At 37.9% G+C, this 27,353-nt stretch overlaps 1 protein-coding gene across 1 annotated transcript; it reads right to left on the minus strand.

The window, feature by feature from the left end:
• On the minus strand, window positions 1-27,223 carry LOC139892571 (11-beta-hydroxysteroid dehydrogenase A-like). The gene is made up of 6 exons (XM_071875684.1): window positions 27,041-27,223; window positions 10,168-10,360; window positions 10,012-10,090; window positions 879-1,017; window positions 611-775; window positions 1-288 (listed from the first exon to the last, which is right to left on the minus strand). Exons 1-6 carry the CDS (start codon window positions 27,221-27,223, stop codon window positions 1-3), a joined length of 1,047 nt encoding a protein of 348 aa, XP_071731785.1.
• Between the last annotated feature and the right edge of the window lie 130 nt (window positions 27,224-27,353).

Genomic DNA, 27,353 nt, shown 5'->3' on the forward strand with positions numbered 1-27,353 from the left:
TTATTCCTTTATCTCTGAAGATCTCACAGATGCTGGCTGCGAGATTTGCCTTAGACCAGGAACATTCAAGAGCATCTTGCTTGGTGCGTCCGTTGATGAGGCCCCCAGCTTGACCCATAAGAACCAGCGGTTGACCCATTCCACCATCTCAGGGAAAAAAGCCACCCAATACACTGTTGTCTGGACCCATTTTGGCTCCGATAAGTACGCGTCTCCTCTGCAAGCACCTTCGACAATAGCCTTAGCCGAATTCACAGCACGCTCTATTGGCACAATACTCATTTCAACCTATCACCTGGTCAAAGAAAAAGTCAACAAAGATTAGAAATCCTTTGCATCAATAGCAAAAATGGGTCAGGTTGGATAACGGGTCAAAATAGGTTCGACTTAATTGTGGTAAGACAGTTTTTGTACAAAGTACGCATTTTAGCATCTTCAACTTGTTCCATTCTCGGTCACTCATCTAAGCCAATTTTTTCTTATATTTCCTGTTTGACCCGTTAATTAAAGATGTAATAACACAATCCAATAAAAATCCATAAGGAGTGATCCCATAACGTTTAATAAATGAAATTCAGAACTTAAAATGTATAATTACGACATCACTTACATCTCTCAAATCTTGGTCAACAACCATTTTGCCATCTTTGTTCATGATTTTTCCTTGACTCATTTCTGATTCGGTCAACCCTGGAGTCACAATTGTAATTCTAACTTCCGAATTAAGTTCAAGCCTCAGTGACTCGTAAAAGCTAACAACCGCCGCTTTGCTTGCCTAACGCAACACAAATATATAATAAAACTTAAACCAAACACTAAACCATAACAAACAATAATACTTCGTAATATATATTTTTAAAGGATCATTAAATTCTTACATTATAGAAGCTCATTCTTGGTACAGGCATCCAAGAAGTAGACGAAGCAATCGCAACAATTTTTCCGTTACTCCTTCTCAAATATGGAATCGATAAATACGTCATGTATACATAACCCCAAAAGTTTATGTCCTGTACCACATAATTATTACGTTGAGATATTTAATTGTTAATATATAAGTTCTAAACATGTACAAAATAGGTAACAAGTAACAAGTAACAACATAGGTGGAGAGAGTCGGAGACAGCGGGATGCATGTGGATGATTTGCCACCCCCAACTCTTCATAAATGCATATTATAATGTATTAAAATTTGTGAATTAATAGTCAGTATCCCATAATTATAAATTCTAGCACCCCAAATATAAGTATAAAAGTGTAAAAGTGGGACTATGATCTCACCTTTGATTGCAAGAGTAAATAAGTACTTCAACAAGTAATGTGCGCAAAGGATAACGCTAGCCTCGACCTAAACAAATAGGTTGTATCAATAACGATAGTCACGAAGGGTCAAAGTTGCTCAATTAGTCCTATGGCTCAACACGACTCAGTTATGAAGCATGTGAAGCAAATAGTCAAGTTTCATGCAAGATACATGTATAGAAACAAGTTAGAAAGATTGCATAATCAATTGGTTAAGTTTGACAAAAAGTCAAACTTTGGTCGGTCAAAGTCAACGAAAAAGTCAACATGTTCGGGTCGGGTCCCGAACAAATTTTCTATGCTAATTATTCATATATAAGTATATTAAAACAAGTTTCATGTGAATCGGAGGTCGGTAGCTAGTCAAACATTTCACGTGAAATGGGACACGGAGGTCAGAATCTGTCCAGGTTGTTCTGCGCGCCGCGCGGGGTGAGGTGCGCGCCGCGCCACCTGCTGTTCAGCTATTTTCCTGTTTTTCAAAAATATCCACGAACCAAAACCAATTCTAACACAACACTTGACCCGCAATTACATATAACGCTTATCATACATCGTTGGAAAGGTGTTTTGACGAGGAATGCAACTAAACACATATCATCAATCAAACTTCCACTTATAACAACCAAAAACCGCAATTAATGTTCCTCATTCAATGCATACAAGTCATAAATGCCATTTAATGATTCGGTAACCAATTTACATGAACAATATGCCGTTTCGAAGGTAATTAAGCATACAACACAACCTAACACTTACAATTAGCATTTCGTGTCATTTAAAGCATCAAAAGTCCATTTCTAGTTCATGAAACCCTAACTCAAATTCACCAAATTTCATAATCAAGTTTAGAAGGTTTCTTTAACCAAACCATACATCATAACGAAGCTAGTAACACTAGAAATAAGATTAAAACATGAACTCTTAGCATCAAACAACATATGAACACTCAAAACTCAAGATTAAGCATGTGAACTTTCAGTATGAACTAGTTACATCAAAATAGAAAGAACAAACATACAAATCACATAACCATACTAGACTTGAGCCATAGACACTAATTAACAACCTTTTAACTCAAAAATCTCAAGAACACATAAAATTAGTGATTTTAGAAAGTTACCCAAATGCAATGAGATTGGTATGGAATCGAAGAGGAGATCACGAGGAGTTCAAATATGTAATTTGTTTGGCCCGAAGCTTGATCGATTGAATATGGATGAAGATTTGCTTTTTGAAGAATTTAAAGAAAATACGAAAGTAGAGAATAAAAAGAGAAAAGAAAATGAAAAAAAAAATGGAGGTGGAAGATGGTTGACTAGTCAAGTGCTAGTCACCATTTTGGGGTTTTGGCAAAACAAGTCCCTCAAGTCGTAGTCGGGTGCGTTAAATTACCTAAATGAGATAATTTGAAACGCGTATTAACGGGAGATGTTATAAACATATAACGGAGTTTAAAATAGTTAAACGGAAAAGTAAACGGAAAAAGGCGGGATGTTACATTACCTACTCCTTAAAAGAAATTTCGTCCCGAAATTAAGCATGCGTAGTAATCGTTGTCTCTTCCTCTGAATCCGACGGTTCCGGAATCGGAAATAGATGAGGGTATTTCTTTCGCATTTGATCTTCCCTTTCCCAAGTAAACTCGGGTCCTCTTTTGGCGTTCCATCGGACCTTAACAATCGGGATCCGGCTCTGTTTTAATTCCTTCTCGACGTAGTCCACGACTTCAACCGGTTCCTCCACAAAATGAAGTTTGTCATTAATAGTAAGTTCCTCGAGAGGGAAGACGATATCAGGCTCGGCAAGACATTTCTTCAAGTTAGATACATGAAAAGTAGGATGGACGGAGCTTAGTTGAGGCGGAAGATCCAAACGATACGCAACGGTTCCAACACGCTCTAAGATTTCGAAAGGACCAACATACCGTGGATTTAGTTTCCCACGTTTCACAAAACGGATGACACCTTTCCAAGGTGCGACCTTTAACATGACGCGGTCACCGACTTGAAATTCGAGGTCTTTGCGTCTTTTGTCGGTATAGCATTTTTGACGACTCCGGACCGTCCGAAGCCTATCTCGGATTTGAAGGATCTTCTCGGTGGTTTCATGAATGAGTTCGGGCCCGAAAATTTGCACGTCACCCACTTCGGCCCAACAAAGAGGAGAGCTACATTTTCGGCCATATAATGCTTCAAAAGGTGCGGCCTTAATACTCGCGTGATAACTATTGTTATAAGAGAACTCGGCGAGAGGTAAGTGCTTGTCCCAAGCTTTTCCAAAATCAACAACACAAGCTCGTAGCATATCTTCCAAGGTTTGTATTGTACGTTCACTTTGCCCATCGGTTTGAGGATGATATGCGGTGCTCATGTCCAAACGCGTTCCCAACGCTTCTTGTAAAGTACGCCAAAATCTAGAAACGAAACGACCATCTCAGTCGGAGATAATCGATAAAGGTACACCGTGTCGGGCTACAATCTCCTTAATGTAAAGTCGTGCAAGTTTCTCCATTTTGTCGGTCTCTTTCATGGCGAGAAAGTGCGCAGATTTGGTGAGGCGATCGACAATGACCCAAATAGTATCATAACCGCCCGACGTTTTTGGTAGTTTGGTGATAAAATCCATCGTGATCCTTTCCCACTTCCATTGCGGGATCTCGGGTTGTTGAAGTAACCCGGACGGTCTTTGGTGTTCGGCTTTGACTTTTGTGCAAGTCAAACATTTGGCAACGTATCTAGCAACTTCCTTTTTGATGTTCGGCCACCAATATTGTTCTTTAAGGTCATGGTACATCTTATTGGCGCCGGGATGAATCGAGTATCGTGATTTGTGGGCTTCGTCTAAGATGAGGTTTCGTAAATCGCCATATTTAGGCACCCAAATTCTTCCGGCGTAATATCGAAGTCCGTTCTCCTTAACTTCTAATCGAGAGACGAGGATGTTTAAAAGTTCACGTCCGATGTGATTGTCCTTAAGAGCCTCCTCTTGAGCTACACGAATTTGGCTATTAAGGTTGGAGTGGATGGTGATGTTTAATGCTCGGACGCGAAGAGGTACCGTTCTTTCCTTTCGACTTAAGGCATCGGCCACTACATTTGCCTTTCCGGGGTGGTAACGAAGCTCACAATTGTAATCGTTCAAGGTTTCAATCCACCGTCGTTGTCTCATGTTTAGTTGCTTTTGATCGAAGATATGTTGGAGACTTTTGTGATCGGTAAAGATAGTACTCTTGGTACCAAGAAGATGATGTCTCCATAACTTAAGTGCAAAGATGACGGCTCCGAGTTCAAGATCATGTGTCGGGTAGTTTCGTTCGTGAACCTTGAGTTGTCGAGATGCATAAGCAATGACTTTCTTTCGTTGCATTAATACGCACCCATAACCGTTTTTCGAGGCATCGCAATATACGACAAAATCATTATTGCCTTCGGGAAGCGACAAGATAGGAGCGGTGGTTAGCTTAGTTTTCAAGATTTGGAAAGCGGTTTCTTGTTCGGATGACCAAATGAACTTTCGTTCCTTGTGAGTTAACGCGGTTAGAGGGCGAGCGATTAAGGAGAAATCCTTGATGAATTTACGATAGTATCCGGCGAGACCTAAGAATTGACGAATTTGAGTAGGAGTAGTAGGAGTCTCCCATTTACTAATGGCTTCGATTTTTGCGGGATCGACTTTAATGCCTTGATCACTTACAACGTGACCGAGGAATTGAACTTCCTTCAACCAAAATTCACACTTGGAGAACTTGGCATAGAGTTGTTCTTTTCTCAAGAGTTCAAGCACGAGTCGGAGATGTTCTTTGTGTTCCTCTTCGCTTTTAGAATAGACCAAAATATCGTCGATGAACACGATAACGAATTTGTCGAGGTAAGGTTTGCACACGCGGTTCATGAGATCCATAAACACCGCCGGTGCGTTAGTGAGACCGAAAGGCATGACAAGGAATTCATAACTACCATAACGAGTCCGGAAGGCGGTTTTGGAGACATCTTCCCCCTTAACCCTTAGTTGATGATAACCCGAACGGAGATCGATTTTTGAATATACACGAGAATCTTGTAGTTGATCAAAGAGGTCATCAATGCGCGGAAGAGGATATCGGTTTTTAATCGTTAATTTGTTCAATTCACGATAATCGATGCACATTCGTAGGGATCCGTCTTTCTTCTTGACGAACAAAATCGGAGCGCCCCATGGTGAATGGCTAGGTTGAATGAAACCACGGTCAAGTAACTCTTGGATTTGACTTTGCAATTCGTACATTTCGGATGGAGCGAGTCTATATGGTGCACGCGCTACGGGTGCGGCTCCCGGTATAATATCGATTTGAAATTCAACCGGTCGATGAGGTGGAAGACCCGGTAATTCGTCGGGAAATACATCGGAAAAGTCACTAACAATTGGCACATCATCGATGCGCTTTTCGTCGGCCTTGACTTTCTTAACGTGAGCAAGAATCGCAAAACAACCCTTGCGAAGTAGCTTTCGAACTTTAAGGCACGAAACGAGATTGAGTCCGGTGCAATTCTTGTCGCCATAGACAATCAATGGTTCACCATTCTCGATAGGAATTCGGATTGTGTGAAGATCGCAAAGAATGTGAGATTTATTTTTGACCATCCAATTCATACCGATTATTACATCAAAACTCCCTAGTTCCATGGGTATCAAGTCAATTTCAAATTCATTACCCAAAATATTTAAAGTACACCCCCGGTAGTATGTGTCGGCACTTAAGAGTTTTCCATCGGCCACCTCGATGGAGTAAGTAGTATCTAAAGGGTGTGGTGGATCGGAAAGAGTAGGAGCCAAAGTCTTAGACACAAAACATTTATCGGCACCCGAATCAAATAAGCAAGTAACATAAGTGTTGTTGAGAAGAAACGTACCCGTGACTAGTTCATTGTCATCTCGGGCTTCCTCGGTGTTGATGTTAAAGGCTCGGCCTCGGTTGTTGGGGTTGGCTTTCTTTTTCGGGCATTCGTTCTTATAATGGCCCGTTTGGCCACATTCATAACAAGTGACCGTCCTTGGAGGATTGGGCCCCTTTCGAGCGACGGGGGCGGCACTTCTACAATCATTGGCCACATGACCATTCTTTTGGCACCGGTGACAAAATAAATTGCCACATTCCCCGTAATGATGTTTGTGACATTTGTTGCAAAAGGGTTTATTTCCACCATAAATTTTCTTGCCGTCATTGTTAAAAGGCTTTTTGGTGAAGGTGTTGTTGTTGTAATTGGTTGATGGAGTGGCTTCCCATTTCCTTTTGTTGCCACCCGACTTGTCCTCGGCCTTAGGAGCCGGCACTACAATTTCGTCAACCGTCTCAATTAATTGGCGGGCCATGTTCATAGCGGCTTGATGAGTAGTGGGTTTGGATGACATCACCCCTTGTTTGATGCTTTTTGGAAGACCGTGCATGTAGAGCTCAATCCTTTGAGATTCGGGGCTAACGAGATTGGGACACATCAAAGATAGTTCGGCGAAGCGTAGATTGTAAGCCTTGAGGTCGTTTTCGACCGCCTTCAAAGCTCTTAACTCTTGCTCAAGCTTGCGGGTTTCTTCGCGCGGAAAATATTCAACAATCATCTTTTCCTTCAAATCGGCCCAAGAAAGGGCATGAGCTTCATCGGTTTCCACCGATTGAACATAGGTGTTCCACCACGTGAGAGCAACACCGGAGAAAGTGTGGGTGGAGTATTTGACCTTATCTTGGTCCCGACAACCGCTTATGCTAAAGACGGCCTCGGTTTGTTCAAACCAACGAGTAAGCATAACCGGTCCCCCGGTTCCATCATAAGTGTGAGGTTTGCACCCCGTGAAAGCTTTGTAGGAGCACCCTTCGCTAGAGTTACCGGATCCTTGGTTATTGTTGTTGTTATTGTTGTTATTGTTGTTGTTGGACGAGTGACCGGCCATGGCCGCATCCACGGCGGTGGCTATCATGCGTTGCAAAGCTTGTTCGGGAGTTTCATTGCGTCGTACACGGCGAGGAGGCATTGTTCCTTCAAAACAAAAGAATACCGTTGGTTAGTATTCTAAATAATACTAACCGTGATATGGAATAAAGATAAAGAGAAAATTATCCTTGACTCGCCTTAAATTCTTTATGTCATAATGTCGGTATGTTCATATGAGTCACCGTAATATAATCCCGGAAATTATATTACCCTAATTCATATGTGCATTCGACCTTACTACATATAGTCAAGGTGGCGTGTCAATTAAATTATACAACTCAAGAGTAAGATAGAATAAGAGTAGATATGAGTAAGAGAGTTCGAGTACAATGCACAAGTAGTCAAGTAATTCCTATGTCAAGTCTATATGCCGGTTGTAGTCTAGACTCATCAATGTACCCTATGACTCGGGGTCGACACCAATGAACTCTAAATCCCTACAACCAAGGCTCTGATACCACTTGTAGCTACCCCGACAAATCGTCAAGTGACGGCGTCGTCTACGTATGGTCCCATTACATGGTCATAAACATTTATAACAAAGTTTGACCGAAAATACGTCGCATTCATTTCATAAAAGGATGTTTCAATGTTTACAAAAGTAATTCCCAAGACAAGTACATATCAAAAGTTATAGTTCATATGAAACACGTGCGACATAGTTTAAAGTAGCCAAAAAGACGCTCCACGTATGCAAGTATACTCGACATCCAATGCAAGTATCAAAAGTATGAGCGGAAGCATGTATCACCTAAGTTCAAGGACCTGAGAAAAACATAGAGAATCTGTCAACAAAAACGTTGGTGAAATCATAGGTTTAGTAAGTAAGTAAGTGAGTAAGTAAGTTGAACCACAAGTGTTGTCACGTTGAAATAATAATAAACCATTCTAAAAGTTGATATCACGAGCACTCAATTATCAAGGCTTAACTATCACGAAACCCCATTAATATAGTGTCAGAACATACACTTATCCCCGAAAATATATTTCATCCGATTAACGGTAGCGAACCGTCCGAATGAGGGTTTGTCAAACCCGTATGGCCACACAACATAAGTTCTCGCTTACACCCTGCAAGTGTAACTAATGATAATTGAATTGAGGCTTTTTGTTCTAACTCGTACGTAGAATGTTTGTTTTCGTACTTGTGTTCACTTTGTAAAATGAAACGTTTATGTTTTCTCATCCCAAATATAAGTATAAAAGTGTAAAAGTGGGACTATGATCTCACCTTTGATTGCAAGAGTAAATAAGTACTTCAACAAGTAATGTGCGCAAAGGACAACGCTAGCCTCGACCTAAACAAATAGGTTGTATCAATAACGATAGTCACGAAGGGTCAAAGTTGCTCAATTAGTCCTATGGCTCAACACGACTCGGTTATGAAGCATGTGAAGCAAATAGTCAAGTTTCATGCAAGATACATGTATAGAAACAAGTTAGAAAGATTGCATAATCAATTGGTTAAGTTTGACAAAAAGTCAAACTTTGGTCGGTCAAAGTCAACGAAAAAGTCAACATGTTCGGGTCGGGTTCCGAACAAATTTTCTATGCTAATTATTCATATATAAGTATATTAAAACAAGTTTCATGTGAATCGGAGGTCGGTAGCTAGTCAAACATTTCACGTGAAATGGGACACGGAGGTCAGAATCTGTCCAGGTTGTTCTGCGCGCCGCGAGGGGTGAGGTGCGCGCCGCGCCACCTGCTGTTCAGCTATTTTCCTGTTTTTCAAAAATATGCACGAACCAAAACCAATTCTAACACAACACTTGACCCGCAATTACATATAACGCTTATCATACATCGTTGGAAAGGTGTTTTGACGAGGAATGCAACTAAACACATATCATCAATCAAACTTCCACTTATAACAACCAAAAACCGCAATTAATGTTCCTCATTCAATGCATACAAGTCATAAATGTCATTTAATGATTCGGTAACCAATTTACATGAACAATATGCCGTTTCGAAGGTAATTAAGCATACAACACAACCTAACACTTACAATTAGCATTTCGTGTCATTTAAAGCATCAAAAGTCCATTTCTAGTTCATGAAACCCTAACTCAAATTCACCAAATTTCATAATCAAGTTTAGAAGGTTTCTTTAACCAAACCATACATCATAACGAAGCTAGTAACACTAGAAATAAGATTAAAACATGAACTCTTAGCATCAAACAACATATGAACACTCAAAACTCAAGATTAAGCATGTGAACTTTCAATATGAACTAGTTACATCAAAATAGCAAGAACAGACATACAAATCACATAACCATACTAGACTTGAGCCATAGACACTAATTAACAACCTTTTAACTCAAAAATCTCAAGAACACATAAAATTAGTGATTTTAGAAAGTTACCAAAATGCAATGAGATTGGTATGGAATCGAAGAGGAGATCACGAGGAGTTCAAATATGTAATTTGTTTGGCCCGAAGCTTGATCGATTGAATATGGATGAAGATTTGCTTTTTGAAGAATTTAAAGAAAATATGAAAGTAGAGAATAAAAAGAGAAAAGAAAATGAAAAAAAATGGAGGTGGAAGATGGTTGACTAGTCAAGTGCTAGTCACCATTTTGGGGTTTTGGCAAAACAAGTCCCTCAAGTCGTAGTCGGGTGCGTTAAATTACCTAAACGAGATAATTTGAAACGCGTATTAACGGGAGATGTTATAAACATATAACGGAGTTTAAAATAGTTAAACGGAAAAGTAAACGGAAAAAGGCGGGATGTTACATTTTCGATATCGGTAGCCTCTTCTAGCATGCTCATTGGAGTCACCCCAGCACAATTCACCAAATGATTCACTATATTTAGCATTGTTGGTCAAAATGATAGTTACATGAAAGCGGACAAATGATGCATATATTATATACTTACTTACGTTGTCCATAATGATTGATAGTTTTGTTGACTAGTCGTTTACAGTCATCGATATTGGACACATCAGCGCGAACGGCAATAACCTCCGGTGCACCTAGTGACCGAGCCGTCTCAGCGACTTCAAGAAGACTCTTAGTTCTTCTAGCTGCCACCACTAAACATGCTCCTCTTCTTGCATACTCATACGCCACATGCTTCATTTATATACATAAACAAGCATGAATTTGGGTTAGTACTTGATTGTTCACAAGGCCGTCTCAACAATTTAGAAGGCCCTGTGCGAAAATAAAGATGAACACTCATACACGGTAAAAATTTTAATACATCTAAAAAGATAATACTTAAATGTATCTAATTATTCACTTACAATATATTTAACATTCAAATTTATGGTATTACAACTTTGATTGGCAATTTTTATTTAATTTAATTGAATCTATTTTGCTATTTTGATAAAAGTCTGCACACATGCAAAATTTTGGGGCCATCTGAATTTTTTGGGTCCTGAGTGGTTGCTCATCTTGTCCCTGTCCAAAGACACCTCTGATTATCAACTTTTAATAAACGAAACTGACTCAACTCTAGATCAATATCTGGAATCGTACGTATAATTGTCAAAAGTGAGTGATTGTTCATCGGAACTATTATAGTCCGAATACTCATTAGCATTAGGTTGGGTCAACGCCCGTCTCCCCCCAAACTGTACTTGCAAGTTTTCCCGCAAAAAATTCTCCACGCCTACTCTTAGAAAGCGTCTTGAAACAACCCAACCCGTAATCCTTACGATAATTTTTTTTTTATTAATACACATTTACGCGCCAATTAAATATGTAGACCATTCCACAAGTGCCATTTAAAACGTACCACAATTTAAATGCTTACAAGGCACGAAGGCCATTAATTTAGTTCAATACAAGTTCGACCCACTACAAATGATATTTTATAATCCAAACGACACTTCGAGCATGGTTTGGGACTAAACTATCCAAAACGCTAGGCCAACTTCCAAAAGCTCCAACGAAACATCATCAAAGGACACCTAGTGCCTAACAACCCCTTTTCCCCTATCCGCACCTGCATCTAAAAGGATGAACAACGAGAGGGTAAGCTAAAGCTTAATGAATGCAATAATTATACACATACACATATAATATACCTACTTGCAAACACTCAAATACACATACCGAAATACATGTTAGCAACACAATTAGCTTATCATCAATACGAGGCTACCAACCTCCAATACCACAAGCTAGCATAACAATCGCATAATTATATATAACTCGAACAATATAATAAGCCTTCGCTTACAACACAAATAACCATGGTTAACCAATCGTACAAGGGAATGGCGCCCGCGAAAGGCCATCAGAGTTCACAACATCCATTAGTGTACTTAGCACCTCGTATCACTAACTCCCGGGTGGCATCTTAACACCTCGATACTTCACCCTCGGGTGGCGTCTTAACACCTCGACACTTCACCCTTTATTATGGAGTGGCGTCTTAACACCTCGACACTTCACTCCTAGGTGGCATCTTAACACCTCGATGCTTCACCTCGAGTGGCATCTTAACACCTCGATGCTTCACTCGTCACGTGAAACGTGGTGTCTTAGCACCTCGACACTTCACATCTCACGCTACAACAAATAGATACATTATATACCTACACATATAATTATTCCACTCACCTTAACGATTTGGTGACGGTTTTATACTTCCGCAAGCTTCAAAGCAAAGTAACTAATATAATAAGTACTTCAATCAACACAATATCTAATTGGACTAAAATACCAACAATTCAGTTATGTGCATTTAATGACTTAATGCATTAAATGCCCCATTTTCACCAAAACCGCCCTTAAGGGTCAAGACTCAACTTCAATCACTAAAGCTAGTGAATTAAAGTCTACTAACACAAACTTGGTATTTCATACCCACTTCACCCAATTAGGTCAACTAGTACTCATTTGACCCATTTTAATTACTTAGACTCACAATCGGGTCAAACTTACTCATTAACACTTCTTTCATCAATTTAAAGGTGTATTAATGATCAACAACACCATTTAACACTTACAACCCCAAATCATAAGACCAAACCCTAGATTATGGCTATTTAGGGTTTCCTTTTATCACCTAACCCAAATCCACCCATATTACCCCCAAATGGGTCTTACAAGTTCCCAATGAACCAAACCCTAGCATAAACTAATTAAAACTCAAAACATGGAGTTAGGACTTACCAACACTATCCTCTTGTAGCTATGAACAAGGAGAACAACTTTAATTCTTGCACCAAGGTTTGATTCATAATTCTCCACTCTCAAATCTCACTTGAAATCAAATGGGTTTTTAAGTTTTGAGAGTAAATGGAGAAAGAAAAGGGAAATGAAAATGAATAAAATGGATGAGTGGTGGATAATTAGTGCTCCAATCAGATCTAGATGTAAAATGACGATTTTGCCCTTGAACCACTTATTTTAAAAACAAAATCCGGGACCAGTTCACCCAGTGGGTCACGGCGCGGCCCCAATTGTCGCGGCGCGACCCTCTTCTCCGCGGCGCGACATATAAAGGGAAACTCGACCCTTCTTAACATGCCTCCTGACTCTGGTTTGAGTTCAATGTCGCAGCGCGACAAAGGCTTCCGCGGCGCGGCAATGGCCTTCAACTGAGCCATTCGACAGCTTTACACAACTTAACGATTTATCCAACTTGTACACTTCGTTCACGCCTCCTATACACGTCTAAACCTCATCTTTAGTCTCACAAGCCTTAACATGAACAAAGACTCATGCATATAACTATACATGCATATATTCTAAACACATATATATATTCATACATATTCGTATATATATATATATATATATATATATATATATAATTATACAATTTCTAACACTTAAGTCTTTTAATCATATAAATGCAAAAGTTATAAGCGTACTAAAAATTAAGTTTGTACCTTTAAATGTGTACGGGAAAAACGGGATGTTACAACTCTCCCCCACTTGAATCGGAGCGTGTCCTCGCGATCCAAGCCGCATGACAAGAGGGAAGATAAACCAACACGAATTCTTCGAGCTCCCAAGTAAACTCGGAACCTTTACTACGACGCCATTGAACTTTAAAAGTCCTCACTTCTTTATTTCTCAACCTTTTGACCTTCTCATCGAGTATGGCAATCGGCTCCTCAATATATTCTAACTTATTGTTTAGCTCTATCTCGTCTAACGGCACCCATGATGAATCATACGCAAGACACTTACAGAGATGGGAAACATGGAATGTATTATGGATCCCCGCAAGCTCTTCGGGTAATTCCAAACGATACGCGACTTCACCAACACGAGCTAAAATTTTAAAAGGACCAATAAACCGAGGAGCTAACTTTCCCCGTTTTCGAAACCGAATAATACCTTTCCATGGTGAAACCTTAAGCATCACCATGTCACCTTCTTGAAATTCGATCATTCATCTACGCTTGTCGGCATACGACTTTTGTCTATCTTGCGCCTTTTTCAAATGATCCCGAATCATATCAATCTTACTATTCGTTTCTAAGACCAAATCGGTACTCCCGATTTCTTTTTGACCAATTTCACCCCAACAAATTGGAGTTCGGCACCTCCGCCCATAAAGCATCTCGTAAGGTGGCATCCCGATACTAGTATGATAACTATTATTGTACGAGAATTCCACCAAAGGTAAGTGCTCATCCCAACTACCACCGAAATCAATAATACACGCCCGTAACATATCCTCTAAAGTTTGATTCGTACGTTTGGTTTGACCGTCCGTTTGAGGATGATACGCCGTGCTCAACTTCAATTGTGTGCCCATGTCTTCATGAAACTTTTCCCAAAACCGAAATGTGAAACGGGTATCTCGATCCGAAATAATAGATATAGGAACCCCATGTCGAGCGACTACTTCCTTGATAAACAATTTAGCCAAGGCCTCCGACGATATCGCTTCCCGAATGGGAAGAAACAAGGCACTTTTCGTCAATCGATCAACTATTACCCAAATCGAGTCAAATTGGGTTCTCGCCGTCTTTGGTAACTTTGTAATGAAATCCATGGTAATGTGCTCCCATTTCCATTTCGGGATTTCTAACGGTTGTAACTTACCATACGGTTTTTGGTGTTCGGCTTTCACTTGCAAACACGTGATGCATTGTTCAACATACTTAACAACATCACGTTTCATGCCCGGCCACCAATACTCTTTCCTCAAATCAAGATACATTTTCGTTGCGCCCGGATGAATGGAATACTTTGACTTATGTGCTTCATCAAGTAGCACTCGTCGATAATCCCCCATCTTAGGCACCCACACTCTTCCTTGAAAAGACAACAAACCACGCGAGCCCATAGTAATGAACTCCGATTGCCCCACTATTCGTTCCGCATGCTTGTTGTGAACGTAAGCCTCTATTTGAATCACACCAAGTTTTTCAAGAAAATCGTTAGTAATAATCATACGTAACAATCCCAATCGTAACGCCGGGTGGTGACTCTTTCGACTTAACGCATCCGCGACCACATTCGCCTTGCCCGGATGATAAAGTATTTCACAATCATAATCTTTTACCACATCCATCCATCTACGTTGACGATAATTCAAATCTCTTTGATCGAAAAGATGTTTCAAACTCTTATGATCCGAATAAATCGTACACTTGACACCATACAAGTAATGGCGCCAAATTTTTAACGCATGAACAACCGCCGCCAACTCAAGATCATGAGTCGGATATCTCGTTTCGTGTTCCTTTAATTGTCGAGAGGCGTAAGCGATGACTTTACCTCTTTGCATTAGAACACACCCGACCCCATTTATAGAGGCATCACAATACACCGTCATGTCTTCCACCCCTTCCGGCAACACTAACACCGGAGCTTGACACAATTTCTCTTTTAGCAATTGAAAAGCAATTTCTTGCTCGTTCTCCCACATAAATCTCGCGTTCTTCCTCGTCAATTTCGTCAAAGAAGAAGCGATCTTAGAAAAGTCTTGAATAAACCGACGATAATAACCGGCCAATCTGAGAAAACTTCATATTTCCATAGGCGTAGTCGGTCGTCCCCAACTCTTTACCGTCTCAATCTTCCCCGGGTCTACTTGAATACCAATTTCGTTCACAATATGGCCAAGGAATTGAACTTCCCTTAGCCAAAATTCACATTTGGAGAATTTAGCATACAACTTCTCCTTCCGCAACGTCTTCAACACACATCGCAAATGATGTTCATGTTCCTTCATGCTCTTCGAATAAACAAGTATGTCGTCAATGAACACAATTACCGACTTGTCCAACATGGGTTGGCACACTCGGTTCATAAGGTCCATGAATGCCGCCGGTGCATTCGTAAGACCAAAAGGCATAACTACGAATTCAAAATGCCCATAACGCGTTCGGAAAGCCGTTTTCTCGATATCTTCCTCACGGACCCGCATTTGGTGATAGCCGGACCGTATGTCGATTTTAGAGGAATACGTTGCACCTTGGAGTTGGTCGAACAAATCGTCAATCCTAGGCTGTAATATCCTATAAAACTAAAACTTTAATAATAACTTAAACTAAAATAAATAATATATACAATATTAATACATAAGTTATTAGTGAAATATAAGTTAGATAATAAATTAATTAGCTTAACATCATAACTAGTTATGATGCGTGAGAAATGGATTATATAAAGTTGAACATGAAAGAAATGAATTAATTAAGATTAGTAAATATTAGTCAAATTACTTTCTACTAAAACTCAAACTAAGTTACTAGTGCTATCAAATTAAATGAGAAGCAACCCATCAGTTAGATGGAATTTACATGGCCAATACTTATTAAAAGGGTAGGGGATAAGTCTTTTTTTTAAAGTTATATGTATCCTACAAACATCATCATTTGACACTCTTAACCAAACCAAACAAAATGAAAGTTTCACCTAGTTGATAACCCTATTGCTCACTACAAACCCTCATAAGATTTAGAGGAAGGATATAGAGACATTCAAAGAAGAGTACAATATATTTTTGCGTCTAGTTTCGGTTCTACCACGAACACGATTTAAAGGTAATTACTAATCACTATCTTTGTTATTGATGTATAGTTAGTTTATCTTTGTTAATCAACTTACTAGTAGAATTACTACATATCACATGAATTATTATAGAGATGAGTGTTAAGATTTTGAGTGCAAAATGGGCATCTTTTGTGAATATTAATCCTAAACAAATGGTAGTCACATATTTAGTAATGGAGTGTTTAAAGCCTATATGTAACTAGGAAATCAAAATAATAACATGAATGGGTTTAGGTGTACAATTTTTTTGTGCTATTGACTTTTTATTAAATATTAAAAAGTGTACTTATAAAATTATAACTCATGAGCCATGGTAATAACAGTGAGTTGATAAAATTAATTAAGCTTTTATAATATGTTAATCGACACTGTCTATCTATAAGACTAGAATAAATATATCAAGTTTTAATTATTTCTTGTTAATTAAAATATTTCTTCTATAAAATATATATATTCATAGAAGTATTTTAATTAATATCACATGTATAGCTATATATATACACACGTTGGATACATCAGGGGATATTTATTTAAGATATATATGTATATCTTAATTAGACATGACCTATAAAGATATCTTTTATAAAACAACTACTTTTATTCTAATTAGATACTAGATATATGGATATATCTTCATACATATAGTAAGATTTAGTAAATTATAGTTTATACAGGATAGTTATTAACTATATTGTTTAATCACCGACGTAGGTTACTAAACTACAATTTAAGTATGAAACGATAGTACAAACTATTTAGGTGGAAACAAACACATAAGAATCATATGGAAATATTATTAATAAAGGATATTACATACTCCCTATTTGAATGCGTTTTGTACTCATACGTGTGTATTCATTAGATTTGGCTCGGTGATCGTCTCCTTTGGTGGTATTTTGTTGTCCTTGGAACTTCGTCATTCAACATAAGGTACGGATATTCTAGGTGGTTCTAGGATCGTTTCGGTAAATCTTTCCTCTCAAAACTTTGTTTCGAATTGTGCATAAAGAAATTATTGGTATGACATGCTTATTTAAAAATTCATTACATTTGTGAGTCTATATATTGTGTTATGTTTTCCTCATTTCGGATGTACTAACGAGGTTGCTAAACATATTGTTAATTGAGGAAACCATAATATTTGGGTATTTGAAAATTGTGTCAAAACCGTGTCTCAAAAACCCACCAAAAACAGCCTTAAAAACAGTCGCGAAAACAGCCCCAAATCAGTCCAGAAAATCAGCCCAGAAACTGTCGCTAAAGAGTCCAGAACTGTCGCTAAACAGTCCAGAACTGTCGCTAAACAGCCCAAAACTGTCGCGAAAAAGAGTTCCGAAACTGACAGCAAAACAGAAACGTATTTGGTCGCGAAAACAGCCCGAAATGGTCCCGAACTGCCCGGAAAAGAATATGGGTGAGTGTGGCGAGTGGTACGGTGATTCGTATCGTGTGTCCCTCATTCCATATGGCTTTTCATGTCCCGTACATTTCCGTTTAAAGTGTTATTTCATAAAGGGCTTTAAGATTGTATTTATTGACCCGTGATAAGATTTAGGCTTAATGGGTGGGTTGACACGTGATTTTAAAATAATACGACATACAATATTATAAACATTTTAAGTATTTGGTCAAGCGTAAAATATTTAAGTCATTTTATTAATTTTTTTTAAATATATATTTAGAGTCTTTTAATCACTTGAAAAGTGTTTGGAATTGCGTAGTTATAAGTTGGTAAAACGTTTTTTTTCATAAAATATGCCTAAGAGTAACCTATCCATGGAGGTCCCATGGGCGCGTTATTGTGACACCGGTAACGTGGCATCGACCGTAGCGGTGTATTTTGTTATATCTACGGCGTCTCCTTTTGATTACCCGGATGTTGGTACGAGATCTTTGTTATTATATATTTGTGATAGGAGGCGTATGGATCGATCCTAGGATTTTGTTTTGACGGTGTACGTTCATCGTAGTGTCATACGAAACGTCACCGATATGGATGATTAGTGGAGTAGCTACCCTATGATTTCATTTTGATACTTTGTACATATTTGTTTTGACTCTTAGTGCATTATTTTATGAAATTTGCATCATGACATATGGTATTGTGGATCTATACATATTCGCACTTTGTTTTGCAATTAAGTTATTTTAAAAATAAGTTCGTTTTGAAATTAAATTTTTGCATGTCATACTATACTCCGTTATTCGTTATATCCGTTCACTGGGCTTTGGCTCAGTCGTATTCTTTGTTTTCCTTCTTATACGACAGGTAATCAAGGGGGCGTCGGGAACGAGGGAAGAGTGTAGAGTGGAGTGAACTTAGCACCTTGCCTTAGAGATTTCCTTCAAGATTTAGTAGCTTATTTTGGTTTAGTAGTACTTTTGAATAAGTTTGTCAACTTTGGTTTGAACTATGGTTTGAATTCGAATAAGAATAACGCTCATTTATCTTTTAAGTTACCTTTATTTATATGTATTGGCATTCGTAAGATTAGGGTCTTTACATAGGCAATGGATAACGATTCTTGATCGTCACTTTGTTCAACTCCCGATAATCGATGCACATCCTCATACTACCATCCTTTTTCTTCACGAATAAAACCGGAGCGCCCCATGGCGAAGCACTCGGTCGAATAAAACCCTTTTTAAGTAGCTCTTGGGTTTGATTTGACAATTCTTGCATTTCCGTCGGCGCTAAACGATAAGGAGTTTTAGCATTGGGAGTAGCTCCCGGAACCAACTCAATGCGAAATTCAACTTGTCTTTCCGCCGGAACACCCGGTAACTCATTCGGAAAAACGTCTTCAAACTCATTTACCACCGGAATTTCACGAATGGATGATGGCTCATCTCGAGTATCAACAACATGGGCAAGAAAATCCATGCCACCAATGACAAGGAAACGACGTGCCCGTGCAAAAGTGCATATCGGCACAAGTCTTCTCCGTTTATCACCGTGAATAATTAACTCTCCCTCACTTGGGGTATTTACACGAATAAATTTTTCATGGCATGCAATATCGGCTCTATTATGATCGAGCTAATCCATACCCACAACGATATCAAAATCACCCAAAGTCATCGGGATGAGATCAATTTTAAAGTTTTCGGCACCAAACACGACATCACAATTTTTACACACATCAACCACTAGCACCGTTTTGTCGTCCGCTATTTCGACTTCTACCGGACGACTTAACTTAGCTAACGGTCTATTAAGTTTAGGCACAAATTTTGGAGACACAAACGACAAATTTGCACCGCTATCAAATAGAATTCTTGCCGGATTAGAGTTAACCATAAAAGTACCTGAGACAACTTCGTTGGATTGCTTGGCTTCATCATTCGTCATCAAATAGTTGCGACCCCTAGCCGTACCCGCTGCCTTCTCTAGACGCTTAACATTATCGTTTCGCAAATCGGGACACTCCGGCTTCTTATGCCCTTCTTCACCGCAATTAAAACAAGTGAGCTTGTTTCTGGAAGATGGTTTCGGACAATCACGAGTCATATAACCCGGTTGTCCACAATTATAGCACGAAAAAGAAAAACCACCGGAAGCGCCCTTCTTCACGCTATTGACACTTTCGGAACCCTTCTTGTTCTTGTTCTTCTTGTTTGAAAAGTTAGAATGACTAGAACCTTCAAACTTTCTTTTAGAAAAAGTGAAATCACTTCTCCTTGGAACCTCCAGCTCAAAACCCCGAGCCAATTCAAATAACTCTTCAAAAGACTTAGCCGCTCCTCGACTAATCTTACCCTTATACTCATCATTCATGGTACAGTAGAAATCTTTTATTAGCTTGTGATCGTCACCAACATATTCCTGACAAAAACGAGTCTTTGCCAAGAATGTAGACTTGAGAGTAACCAAGTCCATTGAACCTTGTTGCAAATTGTGCAACTCGTCCCGAATTCTATCAAGATCGGAAGAAGTTCGATATTCTTTGAAAAATTCCTTCTTAAACTCTTCCCACGTCAAACTCAAACATTGCTCCTCACCATATAAGTTGATTTTATCATCCCACCACAACTTAGCTTCTTCCCGCAACATACTAGAACCATACCTCGCCTTCTTCTCGGGAGGACATTCCGCGGTACGGAAAGCTCCCTCGATATCGGAAATCCAACATGTGCTTTTCAACGGATCTCGTACCCCATTAAACATCGGGGGTTGAGCATCCTTGAAATTTTTGTAATGGAAGTCCCGCCTTCCATTCCCGCCGTTACCATCACCCCCTTCACCACGAGGATGAATGTTTCTAGCTTTTAATGCCTCCTCAATCGCGGCATTCATTCGCTCGTTTATCATTTAGGTTGCTTGCCCATCAACCGACTCTTGGAAAACCTTTCGAACATCATCAAGAAAATCCTTTTTTAGCCTTTTAAAGATGGCCTCAACCTTGGTCGTGAGTTCAACGTCCTCACTCGTAGTTCCATCATTGGTGTCGTGTCCATTTCTCATCTTCATTCTATAAAACGAAGTAATTAAGCAATGATACGAAAGGACTTAACACATATGTATATACATATACACCACACTATCCCATCTTGCTCAACAATCGTCGTACATCGCTTGTTTGACACGATTTGTACCCGTAACAACGGTAGCTAATCGTTGTTACGCGAGCACATCGTATTAACTCGCTAGTACAACGTCTATCTCACTTGATGATTGCTAAAACAACACAAAACAATTAGTGCAAGGTTAATTCACATAAACACTAGCACTAACAATTCCCGTTCCGACCCAAAGTCCTACAAGTCCCGCATAAAGCGCACACACAATAAAGTCTAAGTCTAGACACCTATCTCAAGTCGCCTAAATCTCTTAGACCATGCTCTGATACCACTTGAAACAACCCAACCCGTAATCCTTACGATAAAATTTTTTTTTTATTAATACACATTTACGCGCCAATTAAATATGTAGACCATTCCACAAGCGTCATTTAAAACGTACCACAATTTAAATGTTTACAAGGCACGAAGGCCATTAATTTAGTTCAATACAAGTTCGACCCACTACAAATGATAGTTTATAATCCAAACGACACTTCGAGCATGGTTTGAGACTAAACTGTCCAAAACGTTAGGCCAACTTCCAAAAGCTCCAACGAAACATCATCAAAGGACACCTAGTGCCCAACAACCCCTTTTCCCCTATCCGCACCTGCATCTAAAAGGATGAACAACGAGAGGGTAAACTAAAGCTTAGTGAATGCAATAATTATACACATACATATATAATATACCTACTTGCAAACACTCAAATACACATACCGAAATACATGTTAGCAACACAATTAGCTTATCATCAATACGAGGCTACCAACCTCCAATACCACAAGCTAGCATAACAATCGCATAATTATATATAACTCGAACAATATAATAAGCCTTCGCTTACAACACAAATAACCATGGTTAACCAATCATACAAGGGAATGGCGCCCGCGAAAGGCCATCGGAGTTCACAACATCCATTAGTGTACTTAGCACCTCGTATCACTAAGCCCCGGGTGGCATCTTAACACCTCGATACTTCACCCTTTATTATGGAGTGGCGTCTTAACACCTCGACACTTCACTCCTAGGTGGCATCTTAACACCTCGATACTTCACCTCGAGTGGCATCTTAACACCTCGATGCTGTAGTGACCCGAACTTTTCAGAACCTTTCTATGATTATATGTTTAATGAAAACTATATTTACATGATTAAATGTTTTCAACATGTTAAGCAATCAAACTTGTTAAGACTTGGTTAATTGAAACGGAAATTTTGTAAACGTCTGATTACCCAGTTTGACCAATGATTCACGAACGCTATAAGTTGTATATGACATGATGATACATAAATGAATAAATATATATGTTTAACATGATATAATGATCATCAAATATCTCATTAAAAATAGTAACAATAAGTTATATACTTAAAAAGGAGACTATTGACGTATGAAACTCGAAACGATACATATAACGATTATCGTTAAAACCACGTCTTACTAAATATATATGAAGCATATTAATACATTGTTATATTATATATAACATGATAATATGATAATTAAATATATCATTAAGTGTATTAACAATGAACTACATAAGTAAAAACAAGACTACTAACTTAAGGATTTCGAAACGAGACATATATGTAACGATTATCGTTGTAACGACATTTAAGTGTATATATCATATTAAGATATATTAATATATCATAATATCATGATAATATAATAATTTAAAATCTCATTTGATATTACAAACTTTGGGTTAACAACATTTAACAAGATCGTTAACCTAAAGGTCTCAAAACAACACTTACATGTAACGACTAACGATGACTTAACGACTCAGTTAAAATGTATATACATGTAGTGTTTTAATATGTATTCATACACTTTTGAAAGACTTCAAGACACTTATCAAAATACTTCTACTTAACAAAAATGCTTACAATTACATTCTCGTTCAGTTTCATCAACAATTCTACTCGTATGCACCCGTATTTGTACTCGTACAATACACAGCTTTTAGATGTATGTACTATTGGTATATACACTCCAATGATCAGCTCTTAGCAGCCCATGTGAGTCACCTAACACATGTGGGAACCATCATTTGGCAACTAGCATGAAATATCTCATAAAATTACAAAAATATGAGTAATCATTCATGACTTATTTACATGAAAACAAAATTACATATCCTTTATATCTAATCCATACACCAACGACCAAAAACACCTGTAAACACTTTCATTCTTCAATTTTCTTCATCTAATTGATCTCTCTCAAGTTCTATCTTCAAATTATTTTCGTGTCATGATTCTGCTTCAAGAACTTTCAAGCCATCCAAGGATCCTTTGAAGCTAGATCCATTTTTCTCATTTCCAGTAGGTTTATCCAAGGAACTTGAGGTAGTAATGATGTTCATAACATCATTCGATTCATACATAAAAAGCTGTCTTATTCAACGTTATAAACTTGTAATCACTAGAACATAGTTTAGTTAATTCTAAACTTGTTCGCAAATAAATTTAATCCTTCTAACTAGACTTTTAAAATCAACTAAACACATGTTCTATATCTATATGATATGCTAACTTAATGATTTAAAACCCGAAAACACGATAAACACCATAAAACTGGATATACGCCGTCGTAGTAAAACCGGAGGCTGTTTTGGTTGGGATAATTAAAAGCTAAGAAGAACTTTGATTTAAAAGCTATACTTCTGGAAAAATGATTTTTCTTATGAACATGAAACTATATCCAAAAATCATGGTTAAACTCAAAGTGAAAGTATGTTTTTCAAAATGGTCATCAAGATGTCGTTCTTTAGACGGAAATGACTACCTCTTTCAAAAACGACTTGTAACTTGTATTTCCGACTATAAACTTATACTTTTTCTGTTTAGATTCATAAAGTTAAGTTCAATACGAAACCGTGGCCACTGTAATCACTCAAAACGGATTAGAAACGAAGAAATGGCGAGTAAAACAAGATTGATAAAAACTACTCATTTTACCTACGTGAAAGTTAGTAATAAATCTATTCCAACCATAACCTAATCAACTTATATTGTATATTATGTAATCTTGAGATACCATAGACACGTATACAATGTTTCGACCCATCTATATATATTGCGGAACAACCATAGACACTCTATATGTGAATGTTGGAGTTAGCTATACAGGGTTGAGGTTGATTCCAAAATATATATATAGTTTGAGTTGTGATCAATACTGAGATACGTATACACTGGGTCGTGGATTGATTCAAGATAATATATATCGATTTATTTCTGTACATCTAACTATGGACAACTAGTTGTAGGTTACTAACGAGGACAGCTGACTTAATAAACTTAAAACATCAAAATGTATTAAAAGCGTTGTAAATATATTTTGAACATACTTTGATATATATGTACATATTTGTTATAGGTTCGTGAATCGACCAGTGGCCAAGTCTTACTTCCCGACGAAGTAAAAAAAATCTGTGAAAGTGAGTTATAGTCCCACTTTTAAAATCTAATATTTTTGGGATGAGAATACATGCAGGTTTTATAAATGATTTACAAAATAGACATAAGTACGTGAAACTATATTCTATGGTTGAATTATCGAAATCGAATATGCCCCTTTTTATTAAGTCTGGTAATCTAAGAATTAGGGAACAGACACCCTAATTGACGCGAATCCTAAAGATAGATCTATTGGGCCTAACAAACCCCATCCAAAGTACCGGATGCTTTAGTACTTCGAAATTTATATCATATCCGAAGGGTGTCCCGGAATGATGGGGATATTCTTATATATGCATCTTGTTAATGTCGGTTACCAGGTGTTCACCATATGAATGATTTTTATCTCTATGTATGGGATGTGTATTGAAATATGAAATCTTGTGGTCTATTGTTACGATTTGATATATATAGGTTAAACCTATAACTCACCAACATTTTTGTTGACGTTTAAAGCATGTTTATTCTCAGGTGAATACTAAGAGCTTCCGCTGTTGCATACTAAAATAAGGACAAGATTTGGAGTCCATGTTTGTATGATATTGTGTAAAAACTGCATTCAAGAAACTGATTTCTATGTAACATATTTGTATTGTAAACCATTATGTAATGGTCGTGTGTAAACAGGATATTTTAGATTATCATTATTTGATAATCTACGTAAAGCCTTTTAAACCTTTATTTATGAAATAAAGGTTATGGTTTGTTTTAAAAATGAATGCAGTCTTTGAAAAACGTCTCATATAGAGGTCAAAACCTCGCAACGAGATCAATTAATATGGAACGTTTTTAATCAATAAGAACGGGACATTTCAGATGCTTCACTCGTCCCGTGAAACGTGGTGTCTTAGCACCTCGACACTTCACATCTCACGCTACAACAAATAGATACATTATATACCTACACATATAATTATTCCACTCACCTTAACGATTCGGTGACGGTTTTATACTTCCGCAAGCTTCAAAGCAAAGTACCTAATATAATAAGTACTTCAATCAACACAATATCTAATTGGACTAAAATACCAACAATTCAGTTATGTGCATTTAATGACTTAATGCATTAAATGCCCCATTTTCACCAAAACCGCCCTTAAGGGTCAAGACTCAACTTCAATCACTAAAGCTAGTGAATTAAAGTCTACTAACACAAACTTGGTATTTCATACTCACTTCACCCAATTAGGTCAACTAGTACTCATTTGACCCATTTTAATTACTTAGACTCACAATCGGGTCAAACTTACTCATTAACACTTCTTTCATCAATTTAAAGGTGTATTAATGATCAACAACACCATTTAACACTTACAACCCCAAATCATAAGACCAAACCCTAGATTATGGCTATTTAGGGTTTCCTTTTATCACCTAACCCAAATCCACCCATATTACCCCCAAATGGGTCTTACAAGTTCCCAATGAACCAAACCCTAGCATAAACTAATTAAAACTCAAAATATGGAGTTAGGACTTACCAACACTATCCTCTTGTAGCTATGAACAAGGAGAACAACTTTAATTCTTGCTCCAAGGTTTGATTCACAAATCTCCACTCTCAAATCTCACTTGAAATCAAATGGGTTTTTAAGTTTTGAGAGTAAATGGAGAAAGAAAAGGGAAATGAAAATGAATAAAATGGATGAGTGGTGGATAATTAGTGCTCCAATCAGATCTAGACGTAAAATGACGATTTTGCCCTTGAACCACTTATTTTAAAAACAAAATCCGGGACCAGTTCACCCAGTGGGTCGCGGCGCGGCCCCAATTGTCGCGGCGCGGCGTTTAACGTATTTTACGAGTTTTCTTAAATCATTCCTGACTCAGATTCTAGTTATTTGTCGCGGCGTGACCCTCTTCTCCGCGGCGCGACATATAAAGGGAAACTCGACCCTTCTTAACATGCCTCCTGACTCTGGTTTGAGTTCAATGTCGCGGCGCGACAAAGGCTTCCGCAGCGCGACAATGGCCTTCAACTGAGCCATTCGACAGCTTTACACAACTTAACGATTTATCCAACTTGTACACTTCGTTCACGCCTCCTATACACGTCTAAACCTCATCTTTAGTCTCACAAGCCTTAACATGAACAAAGACTCATGCATATAACTATACATGCATATATTCTAAACACACACACACACACACAAACATATATATATATATATATATATATATATATATATATATATATATATATATATATATATATATATATATAATTATACAATTTCTAACACTTAAGTCTTTTAATCATATAAATGCACAACTTATAAGCATACTAAAAATTAAGTTTGTATCTTTAAATGTGTACAGGAAAAACGGGATGTTACACGTCTACTCTTAGAAAATAAGACTGTTTTTGTTTTCTTGGTGTTTTCCTTTTTGAAAAGGGCATCGGTTATAGAAGTATTTGGTTTTTTTAATTAAAAAAAAAACTCCATATACATAACTCTAAAAAAACATATGATCGTCTTTGGATGCCAAAAAATAAAAATCGTTTTCAAGTTTATAATTTCAAAAGATTTGTGAAAAACAACTCTATTTTCCCAAAACTTGTGAAAAAATTGTTTTGCTATCTATTTGTAAAAATACAAAAATCGTACTTTTGTATGCGATCACGCTTCTAAAAATTTTGTTGGTCTAAAATAAAACTCGCACTTGTTCTTTAGATAAAAGAGCCTAAATATGTTAAGTTCGATTTGAAGTAGCTAGGTAGATGGAGAAGTTACGAACCTCGCCTATGCCTGAAGATGCTCCGACAATCAACACGACTTTTCCGGCGACGTTTTCTTTGGTGATTGAACGGAAGATGTACCATGAAACTTTGAAGATAGTATAGATTGGTGTAAAAAAGAATAATGCACCAACGGTTGTGATTGGAGCCACAAAATTTAGAACACTGTGAACAAAATCCATGGTTGCTTCCTTACATGATAGAGACAGTAGTTATCAAAACTGATCATGTAACGTTATTGAGGAAGAAGAGGCGGTGGTCAAAAGTCAAATAAATGTTACGTGTTTGCTTCACTATATCACACGTGGCTCA

This window comes from Rutidosis leptorrhynchoides, chromosome 2 (assembly GCF_046630445.1).
Source record: "Rutidosis leptorrhynchoides isolate AG116_Rl617_1_P2 chromosome 2, CSIRO_AGI_Rlap_v1, whole genome shotgun sequence".
Lineage (NCBI taxonomy): Eukaryota > Viridiplantae > Streptophyta > Magnoliopsida > Asterales > Asteraceae > Rutidosis > Rutidosis leptorrhynchoides.

What these genes read in the sequence shown, in the direction of transcription:
- LOC139892571 (XM_071875684.1), bottom strand. Translation starts at nt 27,223, where the DNA reads ATGGATTTTGTTCACAGTGTTCTAAATTTTGTGGCTCCAATCACAACC. An exon ending in CAAGAATGAGCTTCTATAAT is followed by an intron (nt 776 to 878) that starts GTAAGAATTTAA and finishes GTGTTGCGTTAG; the next exon opens with GCAAGCAAAGCGGCGGTTGT. An exon ending in TTGACCAAGATTTGAGAGAT is followed by an intron (nt 289 to 610) that starts GTAAGTGATGTC and finishes ACCAGGTGATAG; the next exon opens with GTTGAAATGAGTATTGTGCC.